This window comes from Trichosurus vulpecula, chromosome 9, assembly GCF_011100635.1.
Source record: "Trichosurus vulpecula isolate mTriVul1 chromosome 9, mTriVul1.pri, whole genome shotgun sequence".
NCBI classification, from domain to species: domain Eukaryota; kingdom Metazoa; phylum Chordata; class Mammalia; order Diprotodontia; family Phalangeridae; genus Trichosurus; species Trichosurus vulpecula.
The window spans coordinates 83,048,975-83,070,470 of NC_050581.1; the positions used below are offsets into that span (position 1 = coordinate 83,048,975).

Below are 21,496 nucleotides of genomic sequence, written 5' to 3' on the forward strand. Positions count from 1 at the left end.
ATACCATTATCTATCTTTTCTTTAGTAGTCCTATCATGGTCTTCCTCTGCACATTTAAAATGAGGTTCTTCACCATTTTTGCATCATGGACCCCACTGGCCATCTGGTGAAACCTATTATAGACCTTTTTTCTACAACAGTGTTTTTCTCAGAATAAATATTTTAAATGTATAAAATAAAACATTAGGATTACAAAGGGAACCAATTTTATTAATATAACGATATAAATTTTTGCCATCTGAGTTCATGGGCCCTGGGTAAGAATCCCTGCTCTAGAAGGCATATAAACATTTTTCTACAGAAGATTCCTTTTCAGTCTTTCCCCTTCCCCACCACACTCCTACACAAGAATTACTTTTGGACAATAAGTTACTAAGAAGAAGTACGACCTATGAAATTTGTTTAAAGTTTACTGGAGGTAGAGGAGAATATATGGCTTCTCTAATTTCTACTTTCTTTCCCTATTTTCACGTTATAGAGAATATCCCTTTTGAATCCTATTATAAGGACAAAATGTAGGCACACATAGAAATGTAGAGGGAAGGCCTTTCAGATGCAAAAGAAGCATTCCAAACCTTAGAAAGGGGCTGAGGCTAACTGCATATATGAAGAGCAGGTGAGCCATAGGACTTGCTTCTAGAGCACAGACTGTATTTAGACTTTTATTCTTAGCCTCCCATCTACACAAGACCTCAACCAGAGATTGGGATGAAGCTGGCTGCATGTACTGGATCACTATAAACAAAGGTAGAGTTCCTTGATGAGGAGAAATTGCTCTTAACTTGGAATAGTTAGCAAAGAGGAACCCAGCCCTCTCTAGCTTTATGCCTACAGGTAACAAAGCTCAGATCTGATGCTCTGAGTCCAAGAAGTTTCCAACAAACTTAGTTCAAGGGTTGTTGCCCGTGCTGAAAGACCCAAGTACCATCTAGCTGAGCCAGTGGCTGAAGATGATGAAGAGACTGCAGTTGTCATCAAAGGTGAGCCCCAAGAGATGTACCTGGCCCAATGGCTGAGTGACTTGTCCAGTGGGGACATAGTTGCCTTCAGCTCAGCTGAGTTGCAAATTTGTTTATCTGGCACCATGTTACACATCAAACTTCATGAGATTCTTCACAGAAGGAAAGGACATTGAAGCCAGGCTGGTCTGGAGTCATGGGATACATGTGCTCCCTGCACATGGGGCCTGACTAGCACTGTCATTTAAAATGACACACATTCTATCTCCCCCACCCTAATAAGGCTATACTTGTTGAAAAAAATGTGCTCCAGGTTTCGTTTTAAGGGAAAACGTTCTTTCAAAGGAAATAGTTTTTACTATAATATTTAGTAAATGGCTTTGCTAAAGAATAAAGTCTACTGGCTTATTGTTAATTAAGGGGAAGCACACCAGTATAGGCTAGTGATCTATAAGTTAGGAGGACATCTGCCTACAGGGTTAGATCTAGAATTCTGGGAGTAGTAACAGCTGCCTCTCTGGGGACCCAACCTGCCAGTGCTGGTGTTTGTTGGGGGAGCGAGTCCGCTCAGAGAGCCTGTTACATAAGCATAAAATAATTCGAAAAGGAAGCAAGCAACTGACAACTAAGATCAGGATATGCTTCATGTAGGAAATGGCACCTGAACTCAACCATAAAGGAAGCTAAGAATGCTAAAAGATCCAGGTGAGGAAGGAGTGTATTCCAGACATGGAACACAGCCTGTATGTGGGCACAAAGCAAAATGCTGTTTGTCAAAGACTCAGTAGGATGGTTTGGCTAGAATGAAGAGTATATATAGGAAAATGATGGGAAATAAGACTGAAAAGGTATGCCAGGGTCAAATTTTCAGCCAATCTGAGAAACTGCTATTTTATCTTAAAAGTAATAGAGAAGTGTACAGCTAGGTGGTGCAGTGGATAGAGCACAGGGCCTGAAGTCAGGAAGATCTAAGTTCAAATCTAGCCTCAGACCTTTGCTAGCTATGTGACCCTGGCCAAGTCACTTAACCCCTGTTTGTCTCAGTTCCCCATCTGTGAAATAGGGAACCACTGGAGAAAGAAATGGCAAACCACTCGAGCATCTTTGCCAAGAAAATCCCACGGACAAAGACAAGAACAACAATGATAGGGAATCACAGGGATTGGCATGGTCACATATATAATAGGTTTTTGGCAGGTGTGGAGAGGAGGGGTTGGAGAAAAGAAAAATTGGAGATAGGATCATATACTTCGTAACTACTCTTCACCATGCTGTCCTCTGTCAAGTGTGATTTCCAGGACAGAAATCTGTCATTCTTGTTATGCATTAATCGTAAAATCAATGCCTAACTTGACAAGTAACCTTTACAGTGAGAGATTACTTATGCATGCTTGTCTTTCTGATTAATCAGTTTTCTCTTTGTTATCCTCAATTGTTTTTTTTTCTTTTAGGCCTCAGTATCTTCAATCAGGGCATGTGTTCTCTCTCTCTCACACACACACACACACACACACACACACACACACACACACACTCCAACCTCTCCCCCACACACAGTGAAGAAGTGGAGCATCAGAGTTAATTTACAATCTACATTTAAATAAAGCATTTATTTATACCAATTAAAATAACCTCTTACTCTTTACTTCTTCCTCCTCAAGCATGACTCAATATTTTCAATCTTACAACTCAAGGCAGATGCAATATTTTCAGCACCCAGGGGGAAAATAAAGCAGTCCATGAAAAAGGCCAGTCAGAACATACCAAGGAAGGCACAGAAAATGTCATTCTCACTGGAGTAGTAAGGCAGAGCTACCAGCCTATGTTTTTCCTCGCCTTTGCTGCTAAGGTTCTAGAACGAGGGTCCTTAACCTGTCATGCCCGCCTCTGGCAGTCTGATGCAGTCTGATGAAGCCAGTGGACCCCTGCTCAGAAGAATGCTGTTGAATAATTGAGAGAAATGCTAAATTTCAGTTAGAGACTAGTGAAAATAAAGATGATTTCCCCACCTTGAACATCATGATCTGGACTAATGCAATATCTTTCCAACTGGTCTCCTTGCCTCAAGTCTCTTCCAACTCCAATCCATCCTCCATTCTGTCACCAAAGTGATTTTCTTAAAACAAGAGTCTGACCATGTCATCCTCCACACCCAATAAACTCCCGTGGCTCCCTATCACCACCCAGAGCAAATACAAAATATTCTGTTTGGCATTCAAAGCCCTTCATAACCTAGTCCCCTTTTATCTTTCCAGTCTTTTTACACCTTAGTCCCCAACATACACTCTTTGATCCAGTGACACTGGCTTTCTGGCTCTTCCACAAACATCTCACTTCATTACTCAGTTCCAGGCATTTTCTCAGGCCGTTCCTCATTCCTGGCACACTCTCCCTCCTCCACTCTGACTATTGACCGCTCTGGTTTCCTTCAAGACCCAACTTGGCCTCAGAGCATTCAAATTTAGAGGGCTGCAGCAATAAAAACAGTGGACCTTCAGCAGCGAGGTAGCAAAAAAATTTGTTTAAAAAAAAAAGCTTCTTCCTCCTGATGGCTCCTCCTGAACTCTTCCCAGTCAGGCCCTAACCTTTTCTCCCCAAAGTCTTAGAAAGTAAGGCTCCCAGCAGTGACCTTGTGGTGTTCCAAGGTTTTTTCCCCTCGTATCCTAGAGTCTCTCTCCTTCCTTCCTCCACAACACCTAAACCCCAAATCATGGGGTTTGTCTTCCCTCTCCTCCCAACCAACTCCCCCTACCCCCAAATATGGGGCCTTGCCTTGTATCACACTGCCTTTCCTGAATAGCCAATCAATTAAGCTTGTCTTAAGAGAATGACTCAAAAGTAACTTTCATGCTGCATGTTTTATCACCTTTGGGTGATGAGCCTCTCCAGTTTAGCTCAGCGGCTCTTCAGATAATAGACACTGCCAAGCTCCAAACGCAAAAGATTTTCAAGATTGGCAGACCTTGACAGAGTTGTCCCTCAGCTGGAACATCCTTCAAGAACACAGGGACACCTTCGCCCCTTGATGAGGCATTTGAAGAAGCTCCAGCAGAAGTCTGCTGTCTATTAATTCATTACATTTGCATAACACTATACTGTTTCCAGAACACTTTCCTGCTCTATTTCTCATATAACTAATTAGCACAACATCCTTATGAGTTAGATCAGCCATTGATGACCCCATTTTACAGGGATGCAAAAACAAAACAAATAAAAAAATCTCAAGGCACAAAGACATGCCAATCAAATTGCTTCAAGTTATAGTTACTAAATGGTAGGACAAGACATTCTGACTCCCAAGGTGAAGGCTACCATATCACACTTATTCTCTATCACTAATGTCAAGGGAAGATGTTTTCCCATCACATTCACCTAAATGACTATTGTCAACTAGGAGAAAAAAGCGCTTGGCATCTTCTGGAATCCACTAGCTGAGACTATTATAAATGTACTGATTATCTATGATTCATTTATTCATTATCTTGTAGTTTAATTAAAAGACGTTCTGTTCCCTCAAGAAAAAGTAACAAAGTTGAGAATACAAATGGGAAGAGTTCTAGAATCACAGTTCTAGTGCTGAAAGGCACCTCAGATGCCACTTAGTTCAACCCCTTCATTTTACAGATGAGGAAAATGGGGCCCAGGGAGGTTAAGGGATTTGCCCAAGGTCACATAGGCAGTAAGCAGAGATGGGATGTGACCTCATGTCCCCTGATCATTTTCCACCTTATCACATTACCTCCCCTGCTAAGGAGATCTAGTTGGGGACTGATAGATACACTTAATAACTGTATGACCATGGGGCAAGTCCTGTAAGCTTTCAGGTTATATATAGATATATATTCAACATGTCAAATGGGCATAATAATATTTCTGCTACCTATTTCATAAAATTATAGACAATAGATTTGGAGTTGGGGAAAATCTCATTTTATAGATAAGGAACTGAACCACTGAGTTTCAATGGCTTGCTCAAGCTCCCAGAGGTAAGCAGAATTTGAGCCTTCTTTCCTTGATTCCATAGCCAGCCCTTTCTCAACTATATTATTGCTGCCTCCTCCCACCACTCCACACAAAAGTCAATACATGCAAATTCACATGTTTTGTGAATCTTAAGAGTCAGTATCATTAATTTGAATACTTTCTAAAAGCCAGTCAATTTTTCAAAGGTTTTAAAAAGGTAGTTTTTAGTAAGTTTTACTTATAAAGGTATTTTTTAAAAAAAGTTTACCGGTCCTTCACACACTTTAAAGATTGATATTTTGTTATTTTTTCTGGCAGGGCAATTGGGGTTAAGTGACTTGCCCAAGGTCACACAGCTAATACATGTGTCAAGTGTCTGAGGCCAAATCTGAACTCAGGTTCTCCTGACTCCAGGGCCAGTGCTCTCTACTCACTGTGCCACCTAGCTGGCCCAAGATTGATATTCTGAATATGAAAGGTATAGCTACACTGATGATTCCATGACCTCAAGAGCATTGGGACATCTACCATCCCCTCAGCGCCCCCAGGAACTCTAGGAGACTGAATTATAGATATTACTGATATGCCTTTGGAGATGGGCCTTCCAAATTGGGAATTGCCAGGTACACTGAAATCACTGATCTGGACAAAAAATATAGTTATGAAAGGAGCAGTTTCACTTTTGAGGAACTCTCAGAGGAAACCAGAGGATTTAAAATTGGTGAGAAAATTTTCTAAACATAATAAATCAATCCCCAAATTTTAATAACAGCTTAATAGAGCACATTTTAGTGATAAAGGTGCCATTACTATGAGGCTTGTAATTTCTTTTAATGTAATAGTGAATCTTTTGGTAGCACTATTTATGGTTAGGTTCCCAATAACCTTGCTCCACCCTCCATCCTACGCATGTCAAAATTTAATTAAGAATTCACTAGTCAATTCATTCAAATTAAAGTTTTAAAAATGTTCCTCCCTTCCCCCAAGAGGGTCTGTTACACTAAACTGTTCACTGGTAGGTGAAGGCAGCTAGGTGGTCGATAGAATGTTAGGCTTGGACTCAGCAAGACACAAGTTCAAAACCAGCTTCAGAGACTTTACTATCTGCATGGTAAATCACTTATTTAACCTTTGTCTGACTCAGTTTCCTCAACTATAAAACAGAGATAATAATAGTACCTATCTTCCAGGACTGTTGTGAGGAGCAGCTGAGATAATATTTGTGAAAGTGCTTAGCACAAGTACTTGACACATAGTAAGTGTTGTATCAATACCAGCTATTTGTCGATGATGTTAATTCTAAAATAAGGCAAATTTAGCCACTAAATTTTAATTCACTCTATTGATGTCCTGTGATTTTTCTCAGTTCAGGTACTCCATCTAATGATATAGAATGTTACCTTTCTTCACTTTTGTATTGACATGGTATCAATAAGTAGCAAGGAGTTCCTATGCCCAAAATATCAGCCCTATGCAGCCCACCAGGTTATCATATCAAGTTGATTGCAAAGTAGGCAGGTAGAATGCCCACCTTCCTTCAAAGCACAACTCAGGTACTACCTCTTAGATCAGGCCATTCCGAATTCTCCCTCTTTTCTCCCAAGTAGCCCTCTCTGAAATTAGCCAGGTAGGTGCTCAAATCGCAGAGGATGAACTTCATCACTGACCCCTATTTGAAATCTTTTCTGCTTGAAAGGATCTGAAAGAGCTCCTACTGTACTGGCATTGCTTTTGAGATCTCAGCCATCACCACGCTCTGAAGCATCAGAACAGGATTTTAATGGCAGGTCCCTGGAACTGATTAGCTGTCACGAACAATACATTACCAGGAGGGAGAATATGGGCTTCAGATGATACTGGGTCAAAAATGGAACTGTATAGAGAATTTTTGCTTAGTTTCATTCCATTCCTTTCATCTTCCATGTGCCTTCCTCTATTGAAGAAGCATACTATTTTGCCACCTTCTAGAGAACTTCTGTGAAGTTTGGATTCAGTAAAAGAGCCGATTTTGAGGACCTAGACGGCCACATGTGGCCTCAAGGCTGCAGGTTCCCCACTTCTGGTGTAGGCCTTAGGTAAACTCTTACAAGGGCTATATTAGCCAAGATCTTTTCCAGGGGACTTATGGTTAATCTTTTTTTGAGGGGGTGTAGAAAAATCACTTAAGAGTTAAGGCCTTAGAAGCCAAGTCAATTTCATTTTCACAGCTACAGGAAAAGTCACACCAACAAGTCCCATTGCCAAGAACTGTCTTTAAAATTATTCTGTTGGTCACCAAGGGGATGTTATTGTCAGTAGCTTACCACAAACACACCTTACTTAAGAGTACTTGATTAAGTGCACAGACCAGTGGACTTGTGCTCATATCTCTAAGCTCTGCCACCTAGAGATCCTTTTAGTTCCATAACCTATGATCCTACTTCATTTCTCCAGGTCTGTTTCTTCAACTGTAAAATGAAGGGGATGGACTAAATTATTGTTAAAATCCTTCTGGAGGAGCAGCTACGCAACGGATGGAACATCAGTCCCAGAGTCAGGAAGACCTGAGTTCAAATCCAGCCTCAGACACTTGACACTTACTAGCTTTTTGACCCTGGGCAAGTCACTTAACTCTGATGGCCTCACCAAAAAAGAAAAAAAATCCTTCTGGAACTAACAACTTCTGGAACTGTGATTCCATTGGGAAAAGTTATCAGGTTAATTTTCTAAGGATGGAGAAGATCAACGAATCCCAAATAGATAATGATAGAAAGCCAGTATATTTTTAATTTGAAAAATGACTTTAGGAACAGCATTTAGAGCCGGAAGGAATTTGGGGCTCTAAATCTATGGCCTTATGGCTTATTCCAATCTTTCCACTTTGTGAATGAGGATATGTAGGTCCAGAGAATTAAAGTGACTTGGCCAAAGTTGTATGAAGCCTGGAACTTAGGTCTCCTAATTAAATCTAGGTGCTTCTAGTCTCATACCATGGTTTCTTCTTAAGGTACTCCTTTTAAATTTACTCTCCTCATCACGAGATTTCCCAATAAAAACAGCAGAGATTTGTTTCATGATTTCCTACTCTCTTTCTTCTCACCCTCCTCCTGCCTTGTTTTTTTCCAGATGCCAGGGAAGGCATGAAGCATTATTTCCCAGGCTCATCTCTCCATATTTTCATTACATTGTGCCTTCTATCCCACCCAGAAAAATTTTAAAGTATCGATGATAGCAGGAAGTAATTTGAGATACCCACTTAATCCAGAAGAGTGAGGGTAGCGTTCAATCTAGAAAAGCCAGAACACAAGCATTTCAGGTAGGTGGAGAGTCAATTTGCTGGATCAGAAAATCAAGTAATCTGGGATTTATTTCACATTATTCCTTTTTACAGGTTCTCTTTTCTCATGAAGCTGACCAACTAGTGGTTCCCTATACATAACTTAATGCCTTTTCAAAGGTGGTCCCCATGTTTGAAATGGACTCCCTCCTTACCTCTAGGTAGCATCCCTTGGTTTCTGCAAAGCACATTTCAAATGACATCTCCTCAGCTAAGTCTTTCTTGATCCCTTTTCTACTGCCCCCCTCTACCCCAGTCACTTCTTTCCTCCTTGAGACAACTTTGTAGTTACTTAATTATGAACATGGTGTATCATGGTAGTGAATGTAAACTCTCTGAGATCAGTGGATGTTTCTAGGTCCAACAAATAACAGTGTCTTGCACACTGTAGGCACTTAATAAATGTTTGCTGAATACTTTTAAAAACATTTACTGGGTTATTTCTGTTTAGTCTTATTAATTGGAATTCTTTTAATCATTCCCAAGGACCCAGAAGAAGGGGTTGGTGGTAGAACTCACTGCTTACTGACCAATATGGATAGTATTCATCCATCAGTATGCTGACTGGGCCTCCTGTCCAGGGACAAGTGGCAAGGTAGGGATCCCAAGAGTGGAGAATTGTTTTGATTCTTTATGAGTCCAGGTTCAAATTCTTTGGGTTTTCTTCCCAATTTACTAAAAACTGTCCTATATTTGACGTTTTGTTAGTCTGATGGCTTAACTGGAGCCGAGGGTTCCTCTAGGGAATGACAAGAGCCAAATTCTAAAGTTTTCTGGAAGTCCTGGGTATTATCATGAGTCAGAATGTATGAAGTATGAAGAAATCTTCAAGATTAAACCCAGTTCATGTGAGTGTAGATCTGCAGTTCTGTGCCATGGGTTAGATTTGGCTCATCTGTCAAGTTTTTTTGAATCCTGTCATCCATAATTTTAACTATCCCTCCCAGCCTCACCTCAGCTGCAAATTTGATAAGCCTGCCTGACATCAATGCCTTCATTCAAGTCCCTGACTAAAACACCAAACAGTCCAGGCCAAGGCCACATTTCTGGAGCAGTACATGAGCCTTCCTTCCAAGATGACATTAGACCATGAATGAATACTTTTTTTTTGGAGGGGCAGTACAGGGTTAGCCCTTCCTTCATCAGTTTTGAATTCATCTAAAGGTTCTATCATCTATCCCCCACTTCTCTATCTTGTCCATAAGAACAGAATGATCAACTTTGTTAATACTTTGCTGAAATTCAGGCAACCATAGCTATAGCATCTCTGCTGTGTTTGTTGGGAAACCCCATGATGAGGACAGTAAATTTTTAAGGGGTATCTTAAGAAGAAACAAGGCTAGGAGCTCCTAGGCTTAATTAGGAGACCTAAGTTCCAGGCTTCATATAACTTAGCACCTGATTGATTAGTCTAGTAAAATATTCCAAAAATGAAATTAGGTTTGCATAGTATGATATGACATTGTCTTGATGGAAAGTTTGAATCCTGGCTCTGCTAATGCTGCCTATATGACTTTGAGGTAACTCACTTAACTTCTCTATGCTCTAGGTTCCTCATCGGTTTTAAAGAGGGGTGAGGAAGGTGACTGACTGGATGATCCTTAGGTTTCTTCCAACTCTAAATCTATTATCTGGTGATCCTAATAAGGGCAAGCAGGCCAAAGAACAGAAATGATTTTTCAGCCTAGAACAGAACTCCTCACACACTCCGTGCTCAAGGCAGCTGAAATTAATTAAAGTAGAGTACAACCAAATAGCCCAAGGGCAGTTTTTTCCTTGTGTTTCCCTGTCTTTTTCTACCTCTTGGTTACTCCTAGCCAATGAAATAATTTCACCTTAACGCAGGCAGGTCCAAGAGATAGCAGCTAAAACTCTTAGTAAGGAGTAAGACCTTTATCATCCCCTCCGCCACCAGTTTTTGACCTTTACAAATGAGGCTTGCTTTTTCTGTCTTCTAGAGGGCAAAACCTCACTTACCTGTCTGGCACTGTTTTATGCACTTACTAAATGCCAGCTGATAAATTTTCATACTTCACAGACCTTCAACCCCAGATTGTGGCTGTAGAAGGGCTTCTTAAGTTTGATATCTACTCAAATCTTCCTAGGACTTAAAAAGATGTGAACGAACCCCTCCCTTCCTCCAGTTCTCTAGTCTTTTACTTTCCCTGAGTCTAGCTTCTTTGAGAACTTGTGACCACAAGTCCAAAGGACCTCAGTCATTCACTTCCACTCTGTACCCACAGCTTCTGGCCCTTCCTGGAGTCCTATCGAAAGCCTCCTTCCTTTACTAAATCTCTTTCACAGTTCTGAGAAATTAGAGGAAGGCATACTCTGCTAGACTGCAGTAAAGATCCACTGATCGGAAGGGATTCCAGAGAGGTCTGCTAGTTCAACTTGTTCAACATCCCATCTCCAACAGGTGACAATCCAAGTCCTGCTTGGGACCCTCCTTCGCTTCCCACCTCAGGGATGCAGCACTAACTCCGAAGGCAGTCTTACTGTTCAGAAAGCTTTTCCTTACATCCTAAATCTGTCAGACTGCATCTTCCACCCATTTATCTTAGTTGTGCCCACTGGGGCCAAGCAGAACAAGCCTAATCTCTCCTGCAGGTGACAGCCCTTCAAATACAGTAATCATGAATTCCCTCACCCAGACCCTCCCACCTATTACCGACTCACATAACACACTTTTCTCGGCCCACCTCCACCCCTTTTTCTAGTCTTACCCCACCCATCCCCCCAAGCCAGGGGCGACACTGACCCTCCCAAATCCAGACGCCTGGCCTGCATCTCAAGTTCTGGCGACAGGTTAGGACACCTAGGACTCACCATCGGTCACCGTCAAGTCAGCATCTTCTTCCCCAAGATGCACCTCCAGCAGGAGGGGTTTCGAGTTGCGGCGGAAGGGCTGCAGGCCATCCAAGAGCTGCTCCTCATTTACGAAGTGAAGTTGTACGAGGTACCGCAGCGGCTGTGGGTCTGGGTCCGGGTCAGTGTCAGCGGCCGCCAAAGCCGCGGCCGCTGCCGCAGTCATGGTCGGGGCGCGCTAGCTGCAGCAGCAGCAGCCTCAGCTCTCGCTCGCCACCGAGCCCCGGTGGCCGCGGCTGCCGCCGATCCCGCCTCAGCACCGCTGCGGGAAACTGGGTCGGGGGCCCGAAGGCCGAAGACCGAGGAGAGGGAGAGAGAGCGTGGGAGCTGGGCAGCGAAGAACCAATTCAGCATCCAGGACGCCTCCCGGCTCCTTCTGGCATCTACAGGCCAGCACGGCCTCTCGCGCCCCTCCTTTCGGGAAGAAAACAGCGGCCCACGTGCATGTCCTTCCGCGCGCGTGGGGACAGGGACATTTAGACGTGCCCCCGCCTCACGCCGCTACGCCACGGGTGGGGAGCGCTCCCCGGGCCCGGCTTGGGGCGCTTGGCAAGTACCTGGTGGGAACTCTGGTTTGGAAGCAAAAGGGTGACACCTGCTGTTCGTTGGGGCTGCACTAGCTGGCGTCCAGAGTGATTAAGGAAGGCCCTCAGGCCAGAGCTGGGCGGGGTTTGGAAAGCTAAGGAGGTCAGAGCTCTTTTATGGGCCGGCTGGTTCCCAGAGCAGACTCCTGGAAGCACATCCAATTCACTTGGATTTAATTCATTTCAACAAGCATTTATGAAGTACCTGCTGCGTGCCAGGTGCTTGAGAATACCCACGCAAAAATAAAACACTCCCCAACAGTCCCAAGCCTCAAGGAACTTATTTCGTTATCCACTAAGGAAAACACCCTGCAAACAGACAAGGAAATACAAAATTATACAAAGCAGTGGTGTGTGAGTGTATGTGCGTGTGTATATGTATGGGGGGTGGGAAGGGAGAGACAAGGGAGGTCGTGGGTAGGTTGGGGACTGGCCATCCTGGGAACAGGGACAGGCCTAGAGTAGATGGTGACAATTGAACTGGCAAAAGGCATTACTTACCAGGGACCTGGTTTCCTTTTGTGTGGTACGGATTTACGAATCCAAGAATTAAAAACAGAGGCATCTCAAGGTGAAAGTAGAAAGGAAAATTTATTACGATACCTTGGGAGAGGACAACTCGGGCACCAGGAGCACCGGGGGTCGTCTCAGTGTCAGAGGGCGCTGGACACAGAGAATTGGGGTGTTTATATAGGTCCCTAACCGCAATTCCGCCTACCAACCTCCTTCCTCTCAGCTTGCAGATGTAAGCTTTGAGGGTACAATCGGCACGCGATAAATCTATCCCAGGGACAATGGCAAGGAACAAATAGTATGGTTATTTTTGACAAGCAGGTGACGGACATAACCTTCCCACCATTCTTATCCCATTCTCCAATCAATCTGAAGTGACATATCTATCTTAATGACAATGGCAATGAACAAATGGTTTGGTTATCTGTGACAGGCAGAAGCCAGTTGTTGGTTACCTCATCTTCACATCTGTGGCTAACTAGCCTTTCCCATCACCCTTACATCTGTGACGGATATCCCCAAAACCCTTACACCTTGTCTCCTGTCATTCATATACCTAACTGGTCTTGCATGTCTACATTGCACCTGGCTTTCCGGCTTTTCATCCATTCTTCTCCCAAGTCGGGGGTCCCTTATCCTGGGGTCAATGCACAGGAGGTGAGCATCCTGTGTCCTATCCTTACTTTCAGAGGATTTTATGGTTGCTGCCTTATTCACCTCAACCCTTCTTTCTTTCAGGCCTCTCATCATTAGGTAAATACACAGGATGTGAGCATCCTGTGGCCTGTTCTTAACCTCGGGGGCCTTACGGTCACTAGCTTGGCTTATGGAGGGGAAAACATCTAAGTAGAGAAATGGCTTTACAGAAAGGAAAATATCTAAGTAGAGAAATGGGACTCACTGTCCTACTTATTTCTATTTATTTAATTTGTCCCCTTTTATGAGAGGTCTTCGCTTGTTCCACACACTTTGCTGCTTTACCCCAATCACTCTGGGTGAATCAGCAGAGTGATGCTCCAAGGGACACTGGTGGTTGTATCATCCATTAAAAGGGGAAGCCCTCCTCTTCCACCAAAAGCTAGGGAGGGAAATTTCGCAGCAGTTTTGTTACATAGAGCCCTAGGCCAAAAGAAAAGAATAGGAAGGACCCAGGTGTCCTGATAACAGCTGATGCTCAATTTAGGTCTCAGCTCTGCCTATTTGCCTCTTTCCCATCACGATATAAAAGGACAAAGAGAAATTTATGAGGGGCAGCTGGTGGTGCACTGGATAGAATGCCGTGTAGGAGGACCTGAATTCAAATGTGGTTTCAGACACTTACTAGTTGTGTGACCCTAGGTAAGTCACTTAACTCCAATTGCTTACCCCAAAAATGGGAAAAAAGAATATACAGTCCAAAAATTCTGGATTAGGCGAGCCTTTACTTTAAAAAAAATTGTTAAAAGGGAGAAAGTACCAGATTCTCCATCTTCAGCATTTCAGCCTTGGCCAGGTACATTGTGCTGGATTAACATGGCTTTGAATCAAAATCTGGAAGCAAATATTCAGTATTCACAAACTTCCTTCATAAATGTCAGCAGGGAACAAACAGGAATTTTAACTTTAATGAATTACTCCAAATCAGATCAAGAGGGGCAAAGTTTCCCAAGCATTTTCTCTAATTAGGGATTGCCACAATGCTGATCTAATCATAATATGGATGATTGGCAATCTTTCAGCAATGAAAGGGCACTTCACTTTTGCAATCCCTGGTTCCAGGGACATCTCAGTTAATTCCCTTGGTAAATTCTACTTTATTCAGCTGTAAATGCCTGAATTGTTCCAAGCCAATGACTCCCAATTTAACACTTCACGGTAAATGAATCCAGAAATTCACTATAAATAAAAAAAGATCAAATTCAAAGTTCAACACCTTTATAGAGATGGAACTCTCTTCTCTCATCTCTGACAGCCCATCCAGTACGCTATGAATAATGTTAATCAGTTTAAATGCCCCTGATAAAACAGATCTAATTAGAACTATATCAAAGCTTAATTTCAATCCCATTCAAATTTGCAAACCATCAAATTCATTTGTAACAAAATTCTGTCTGTGAAGAACTCCCATTAATAGAACAAAAATGAAAAACAGAATTAAAAAAAATGACATTTGCAAACCATCCCTTCATCCCTAATTGATTCTTTGTTCCAGAACCCACATTAGTTCTTCCAAATCTTTCCTTCTCAAACTGATCACATCACCCCCTCTAGCTATGCTCTCAGTTCAGGACTTTCACATATTTAAATGAGTAAACTGAGGGTCATACTTGGTGAGCTTCTTCTTGTTCTTTTCTGTCTTTCACAATCCCACTATTTTCTTCTTACTCCAGTTTCAGATGAAGAGATGACCTTTCTTGCCAAGATCAACTTCCTCTTTGTTTATATTTTCTTTTTTTCTTTTAAAAATTTTATTTTTAACATTCATTTTATTATATTTTGGGTTCCAAATTTTCTTCTTCCTTCCAGTCCCTCCCCCACCCATTGAAAAGGTAAGCAACAAGATATTAATTATACATGTGAAATAATGCAAAACATATTTCCATATCAGCCATATTGCAAAAAAAAATCAATAAAAATAAAGATTTTTTTAAAAACAAAAGTATGCTTCAATCCATACTCAGAATTAGTCCATTTTCTCTCTGGAGGCAGATAGCATTTTTTATCACGGGTCCTTTAGAATTGTTTCATCATTTTTTTTGTTAGTGTAGCTAAGTCGTTCACAGTTGATCATTGTTACAATATTGCTGTTACTGTGTACAATGTTTTCCTGATCCTGCTCACTTCACTTTGCATCAGTTCATATACGTCTTCCCAGGTTTTCCTCAAAACAACCTGCTTATCATTTCTTTCTTTGTTGGAAATAAAATAGATAATTTTTATTATATGAAACTTAAAAGCCTTTGCATAAACAAAACCATTATGGCCAAAATCAGAAGGAAAATAGGAAACTGAAAAAATATGTCACAGCAAGTTTCTCTGACAAAGGCCTCACCTCACAAACACATAGAGAACTAAGCCAAATCTGTAAAAACAAGTTCCATTCCCCAGTTTGCAAAAGGTCAAAGGTTCAAAGGTCAAAAGGTTCACAGTTCTCAGAAGAAAAAAATCGAGGCTATCAATTTTCATAGGAAAAAATGCTCTAAATCACTACAGACTAGAGAAATGCAAATTAAAACAACTGTATTGCTGAACATAGCTAAATCAGGTGATCATTGTACAATATTGCTATTACTATGTACAATGTTCTCCTGGTTCTGCTCACTTTACTCTGCATCAGTCCATACAAGTCTTTACAGGTTTTTCTGAAAGTTTCCTGCTTGTCACTTCTTATACCACAGTAGTGTTCCATCATAATCTTATAGCACAACTTGTTCAGCCATTTCCCAATGGGCAATGATGGATATCTCATCAATTTCCAATTCTTTGCTACCACAAAAAGATCTGCTATAAATATTCTTGTACAAATAGGTCATTTTCCTTTTTTAAAAAAATCTCTTTGGGATACAGACCTACTGTTGCAACAATTTGGCTAGCAGCTGCTCTAAGGGTGTAAAACCTGCCAACAACCAGCACACAGAAAGCTGCCAACACAGGTTCTTTGGATCTGCTTTACTAAGGAAAGCAACATTAAGGGGTTAACAATCTTATTTCAATCTAACAAACAAATATCATTTACTTAGTTCAGGGGAAAAAGTCAGTACCCTGAACTTCAGAGCAAATACAAACAAATTACAAACATCAACAGACAGACCTTGTCTAATTCAAATCTCAATGCATAGTTACCAGAGTTTAACAAAGTCCTAACATCCAGGTTTACAAGCTGGAGGGCTCTTAACTACAGCTGCCCAGAGTCTCCACATCAACACACCTCCAAAAGTGAGAGCCCCCACAAATAGCTCTGTGCTCTCTTTTTATACACTCTTTAGGTGTCATCAAATGTCATCTGAGTGACAAGAACTCAAGCTCCTACTATTGGCTCTGGTCTTAGAAACTCCCCTCAGGACCCTGAGGGCTTCATGCCGACATAGGTTTAGCACCTAGTAGGCAGGGGTTTGGGCCTGGGGCTTTGCACCTAGTAAGGCTCAATCAAAGACACTTAATTAATCATTTTAAAACAGTAAGAAAGTCCCAACTTAATTGATATTACATGTACTAGAGGTAATGCTGAGTCAAAGGGTCTGGACAGTTTTATAGCCATTTAGTCATAGTTTCAAATTGCTCTTCAGCATGGTTGGATCAGTTTACAATTGTACCAACTATACATTTGTGTCTCAATTTTTCCCACATCACCTCTAACATTTTTATTTTTATTTTCTGTCATATTAATCTGATATATGTGAGGTGGTACCGAAGACTTGTTTTAATTTGCATTTCTCTGATCAATAGTGATTTGGAGCATTTTTATATGACTATAGATAGCTTTGATTTCTTCATCTGAAAATTGCCTATTCATATCCTTCAACCATTTATCAGTTGGGGAAAGACTCATATTCTTATAAATTTGACTCAGTTTCCTATGTATTGAGAAATGAGAACTTTACCAGAAAATGTGCTATAAAAATTTTCCCCTAGTTTTCTGCTTTCCTTCTAATCTTGGTTGCATTGGTTTTGTTTGTGCAATCCCCTTTTAATTTAATGTAATCAAAATTATCCATTTTGTATCCTTTAATACTCTATACCAATTGTTTTGTCATAAATACTTCCCTTATCCATATATCTGACCAGTAAAATATTCCATGCTCCCCTAATTTGCTTATGATATTATCCTTTATGTGTAAATCATGTTCTCATTTTGACCTCATCTTGGTATGTAGTGTGAGATGTTGGTCTATACCTAGTTTCAGTTTCCCCAGCAATTTTGTCAAATAGTGAATTCTTGTTCCAAAAGCTGGGATCTTTGCATTTATCAAACACTAGATTGCTATTGTCATTTGCTACTCTATATTGTGTAGCTAATCTATTCCACTGATCTACACTCTATTTCTTAGCCAGTACCAGACTGTTTTTGTTGATTACAGCTTTGTAATGCAGAAGCAGTAACAAGAACATACAGAAGAACTATACAAGAAAAGTCTTAACATCACAAATAACTATGATGGTGTAATTACTGGCTTGGAGTCATACATCCTGGAGAATGAAGTCAAGTGGGCCTTAGGAAGCACCAATAAAGGTAGTGGAAGTAATGAAGTTCTAGAAGAACTACTTAAAATCCTAAAAGATGATGCTATTAAAATTTTGCACTCAACATGACAGAAAATTTGGAAAACTCAAGCGTAGCCCCTGGTTGGAAAAGGTCAGTTTATACGTCAATTCTAAGAAGGGCAATGCCAAAGAATGTTCAAACTACCCAACAATGGTGCTTATGTCACACACCAGCAAGGTTATGCTTAAGATTTTTCAAGCTAGATTTTGCAAGTTTCAGCAATATGTGAACTGAGAATTATCAGAGATGCAGGCTGGTTTTCAGAGAGGCAAAGGAACCAAAGACCAAATTGCCAATATTTGCTGGATTCTGGAGAAAGCAAGGGAGTGAGAAAAACATTGACTTTAGCTTCATTGACTACACTAAACCTTTGACTGTGTGGATCACATCAAATTTTGGCAAGCCCTAAAATAAATGGAAGTACCAAATCATCTTACTTGTCTCCTGAAGAGCCTTTATGTGGTCCAAGAAGCAACAGATAGAACTGCATATGGAAGAACTGATCGGTTCAAGATTGGGAAAGAAGGATGACAAGGCTCTGTGTTGTCACCTAATTTATTTAACTCATATGCAGAGTACATGATGCAAAATGCCAGGCTAGATGAATCAAAAGCTGGAAATACGGTTGCTGTGAAAATATCAATAATCTCAGATATACAGATGATACGACACTGATGGCAAAAAGTGAAGAATTAAGAAGCCTGTTGATGAGGTGAAAGAGAAGAGTTTAAAAGCTGGCTAGAAGCTGAACATCAAAAAAACTCTAAGATCATGGCATCTGGTCCCATTATTTCCTGGCAAACAGAGGGAAAAGAAATGGAAGCAGTATAAGATTTTATATTCTTAGGCTCAAAGATCACTGCAGATGGCAACTGCAGCCATGAAATTAAAAAATACTTGCTACTTGGAAGGAAAGCTATGGCAAATCTGGACAGCATACTAAAAAGCAGAGGTATTACCTTGCCAACAAAGTATAGTCAAAGCTATGATTTTTCTAGTAGTAATGTATGGTTGTCAGAGTTGGATTGTCAGGAATGCAGAATTGATGTTTTCAAATTGTGGAGCTGGAGAAGACTTTTGAGACTCACTTGGATACCAAGGATACCAAATCAATAAATACTTAAAGACTATTCAATGGAAGAACAAATTCTGAAGCTGAAGCTTCAATACTTTGATGACATAATGAGAAGACAAAACAATTGGAAAAGACTTTGATACTGAGAAAGAATGAAGGCAAGAGGAGAAGGGGGAAACAGAGGATTAGGTGGATGGATGATGTCATGGAAGCAACAAACATAAGCTTGGACAGATTTCAGGAGATAGTAGAGAACAGAAGGGTCTGGTATGCCATGGTCTATGGGAACACAAAGAGTTGGATTCAACTGAATGTCTGAACAACAACAACAATACTATTTGAGATCAGATACTGCTAGGCCACCTTCCTTCACATTTTTTCACTGATTCCCTTTGTATTCTTGACCTTTTGTTCTTCCAGATGAATTTTGCTATTTTTTCTAGCTCTATCAAATAATTTTTTGGTATTTTGGTTGGTATGGCACTAAATAAGTAAATTAGTTTAGGCAGAATTGTCATTTTTTATTGTATTGGCTTAACCTACCCATGAGCAATTAGTATTTCTCCAATTGCTTAGCTCTGTGTTTGTGTGAAAAGTGTATTATAATTGTGTTCATATAGTTCCTGGGTTTGTCTTGGCAGGTAGACTTTCAAGTATTTTATATTGTCTACAGGTATTTTAAATGTAATTTCTCTTTTTAATTCTTGCTGTGGGACTTCACTGGTAATATATACAAATGCTGATGATTTATGTGTGTTTATTTTATATCCTGCAACTTTGCTAAGGTTGTTAATTATTCAACTATTTTTAGTTGATTCTCTAGAAATTTCCAAGTATACCATCATATTATCTACAAAAAGTGATAATTTTGTTTTCTCATTGCCTATTCCAATTCCCTCAATTTCTCCTTCTCTTATTGCTGTAGATAATATTTCTAGTATAATACTGAGTAATAGTGGTGATAATGGGCATACTTGCTTCAGCACTGATCTCACTGGCAAGAATTCTAGTTTATCCCTATGATAGATAATGCTTGGTGATGGTTTTAAATGGATACTACTTATCATTTTAAGGAAAGCTCCATTTATTCTGCAATTATTTTAAATGGAATTTCTCTACCTCTTCTTGTTGTGTTTTGTTGGTTGTATATAGAAATGCTGATGATTTATATGGGTTTATTTTATAGCCTACAACTTTACTAAAGTTATTGTTTCAACTAGTTTCTTAGATGATTCTCTAGGGTTCTTTAAGCATATTGTATCATCTGCAAAGGATGATAGTTTTGTTTCCCCATCCCTTATGATTATTCCTTCAATTTCTTTCTTTCTGTCTTATTGCTTTAGCTAGTATTTCTAGTACAATAGCAAATAATGGTGGTGACAAGGAACATCCTTGCTGATCTCATTGGGAAGGCTCCTAATTCATTTCCATTACAGATAATGCTTGCTCTTGGTTTTAGATAGATACTACTTAACATTTTTAAAAAGGTTCCGTTTATACATTCATTTTCTCCAATAGACTGTTTCCACTATCATCCTCCCCTTTACAGAATTCATTCTTTCCCTATTTACATGCTCCTCTCCTGACTACAAACATTCTTAGGCCTCTCCAATCCTTAAAAGCTTTTCACTGTGGAACTAAAGGGCAAAAAAGCATCAAAAGAATCCATCAAACACCTCAGGAAAGAGATCCCAAAGTAAATCTCCAAGGAACACTATAGCTAAAATTCAGAACTATCAGGTCAAGGAAAAAACACAGCAAGTGGCAAGAAAGAAACAATTCAAATATTGGAGAGCCACAAGCAGGATTACACAGGACTTAGCAGCTGCAACATTAAAAAACTGGAAGTCATGGAACATAATATTCTGGAAGGCAAAGGAGCTAGAACTGCAACCAAGAATCATTTACCTGGTGAAATTAAGCATAATACATTAAGGGAAAAAATGGTCATTCAACACAATAGAAGGATTTCAAACCTTCATAAGAAGACCAGAATTAAACCAAAATTTTGATCCCCAATATCAAGACCCAAGAGAAGGATAAACAGGTAAAAAGGGAAAAGAAAACATAAGAGAATCAATAGAACTAAAGTATTTATGTTCCTACATGGGAAGATGATACTTGTAATTCTTAAAAATTGTGTCATTAATAGTACAGCTAGAAGGAATATACATAGAGAGTGTGAGTATAAGGTGAATTTGAGGGAATGACGTAAAAATAATTAAGGGATGAAAAAGAGGAGTACACTGGGTGAAGAAGAAAGAGAAAGGTAGAATGGGATCAATTATTTCACATGAAGAGGCACAAAAGACATATTACAGTGGAGGAAAAGATGAGAAGATGGGTGATGGGTATTGCTTGAACCTTACTCTCATCAGTACTGCATCAAAGAGAGAATAATAGGCACAATCGGTTGAATAGAGAAGTCTATCTTACCCAACAGGAAAGTAAGAGGGAAGGAGGTAAAGTAAAGGGGGGGGGGCTGACAAAAGAGAGGGCAGATTGGGAGAGGTGGTAGACAGAAGCAATACACTGAGAAGGTGGGAATGGGTGAAAGAGGAGAGATGACAAACAAGAAGACAAATAGGATGGAGGGAAATATACAGTAATCATAATTGTGAATATGATTGGGATGAACTCTCCCATAAAACAGAAGTAGATAGAAGAGCGGATCAAAAATCAGAATCCTACAATATGTTGTTTACAAGAAACATACTTGAAGCAGAGAGACAGACACAGAGTAAAGATAAAGGACTAGAGCAGAATCTGTTATGGTTCAGGTGAAGTAAAAACTAAAAGCAGGGGTAGCAATTCTGATCTCAGACAAAGCAAAAGCAAAATTTCTTTTTTGTTTATTTTGTGGTTATATTTATCTAGTTCTGAGAGGGGAAAGCTTAGGTCCCCAACTACTATAGTTTTACTGTCTTTTTCTGCCTGTAACTCATTTAACTTTTCCTTTAAGAATTTGGATACTAT

The 21,496-nt window shown here is 40.3% G+C and overlaps 1 protein-coding gene across 1 annotated transcript in view; it reads right to left on the reverse strand.

The window, feature by feature from the left end:
• The window catches only part of LOC118831371 (histone-arginine methyltransferase CARM1-like), a 263,918-nt gene extending 252,646 nt beyond the window's left edge, over window positions 1-11,272 (reverse strand). The window contains exon 1 of the mRNA XM_036738690.1: window positions 11,068-11,272. Within this exon, the coding sequence (XP_036594585.1) occupies window positions 11,068-11,272 (205 nt within the window). The remainder of the gene's footprint in view (window positions 1-11,067) is intronic.
• Window positions 11,273-21,496: the final 10,224 nt, after the last annotated feature.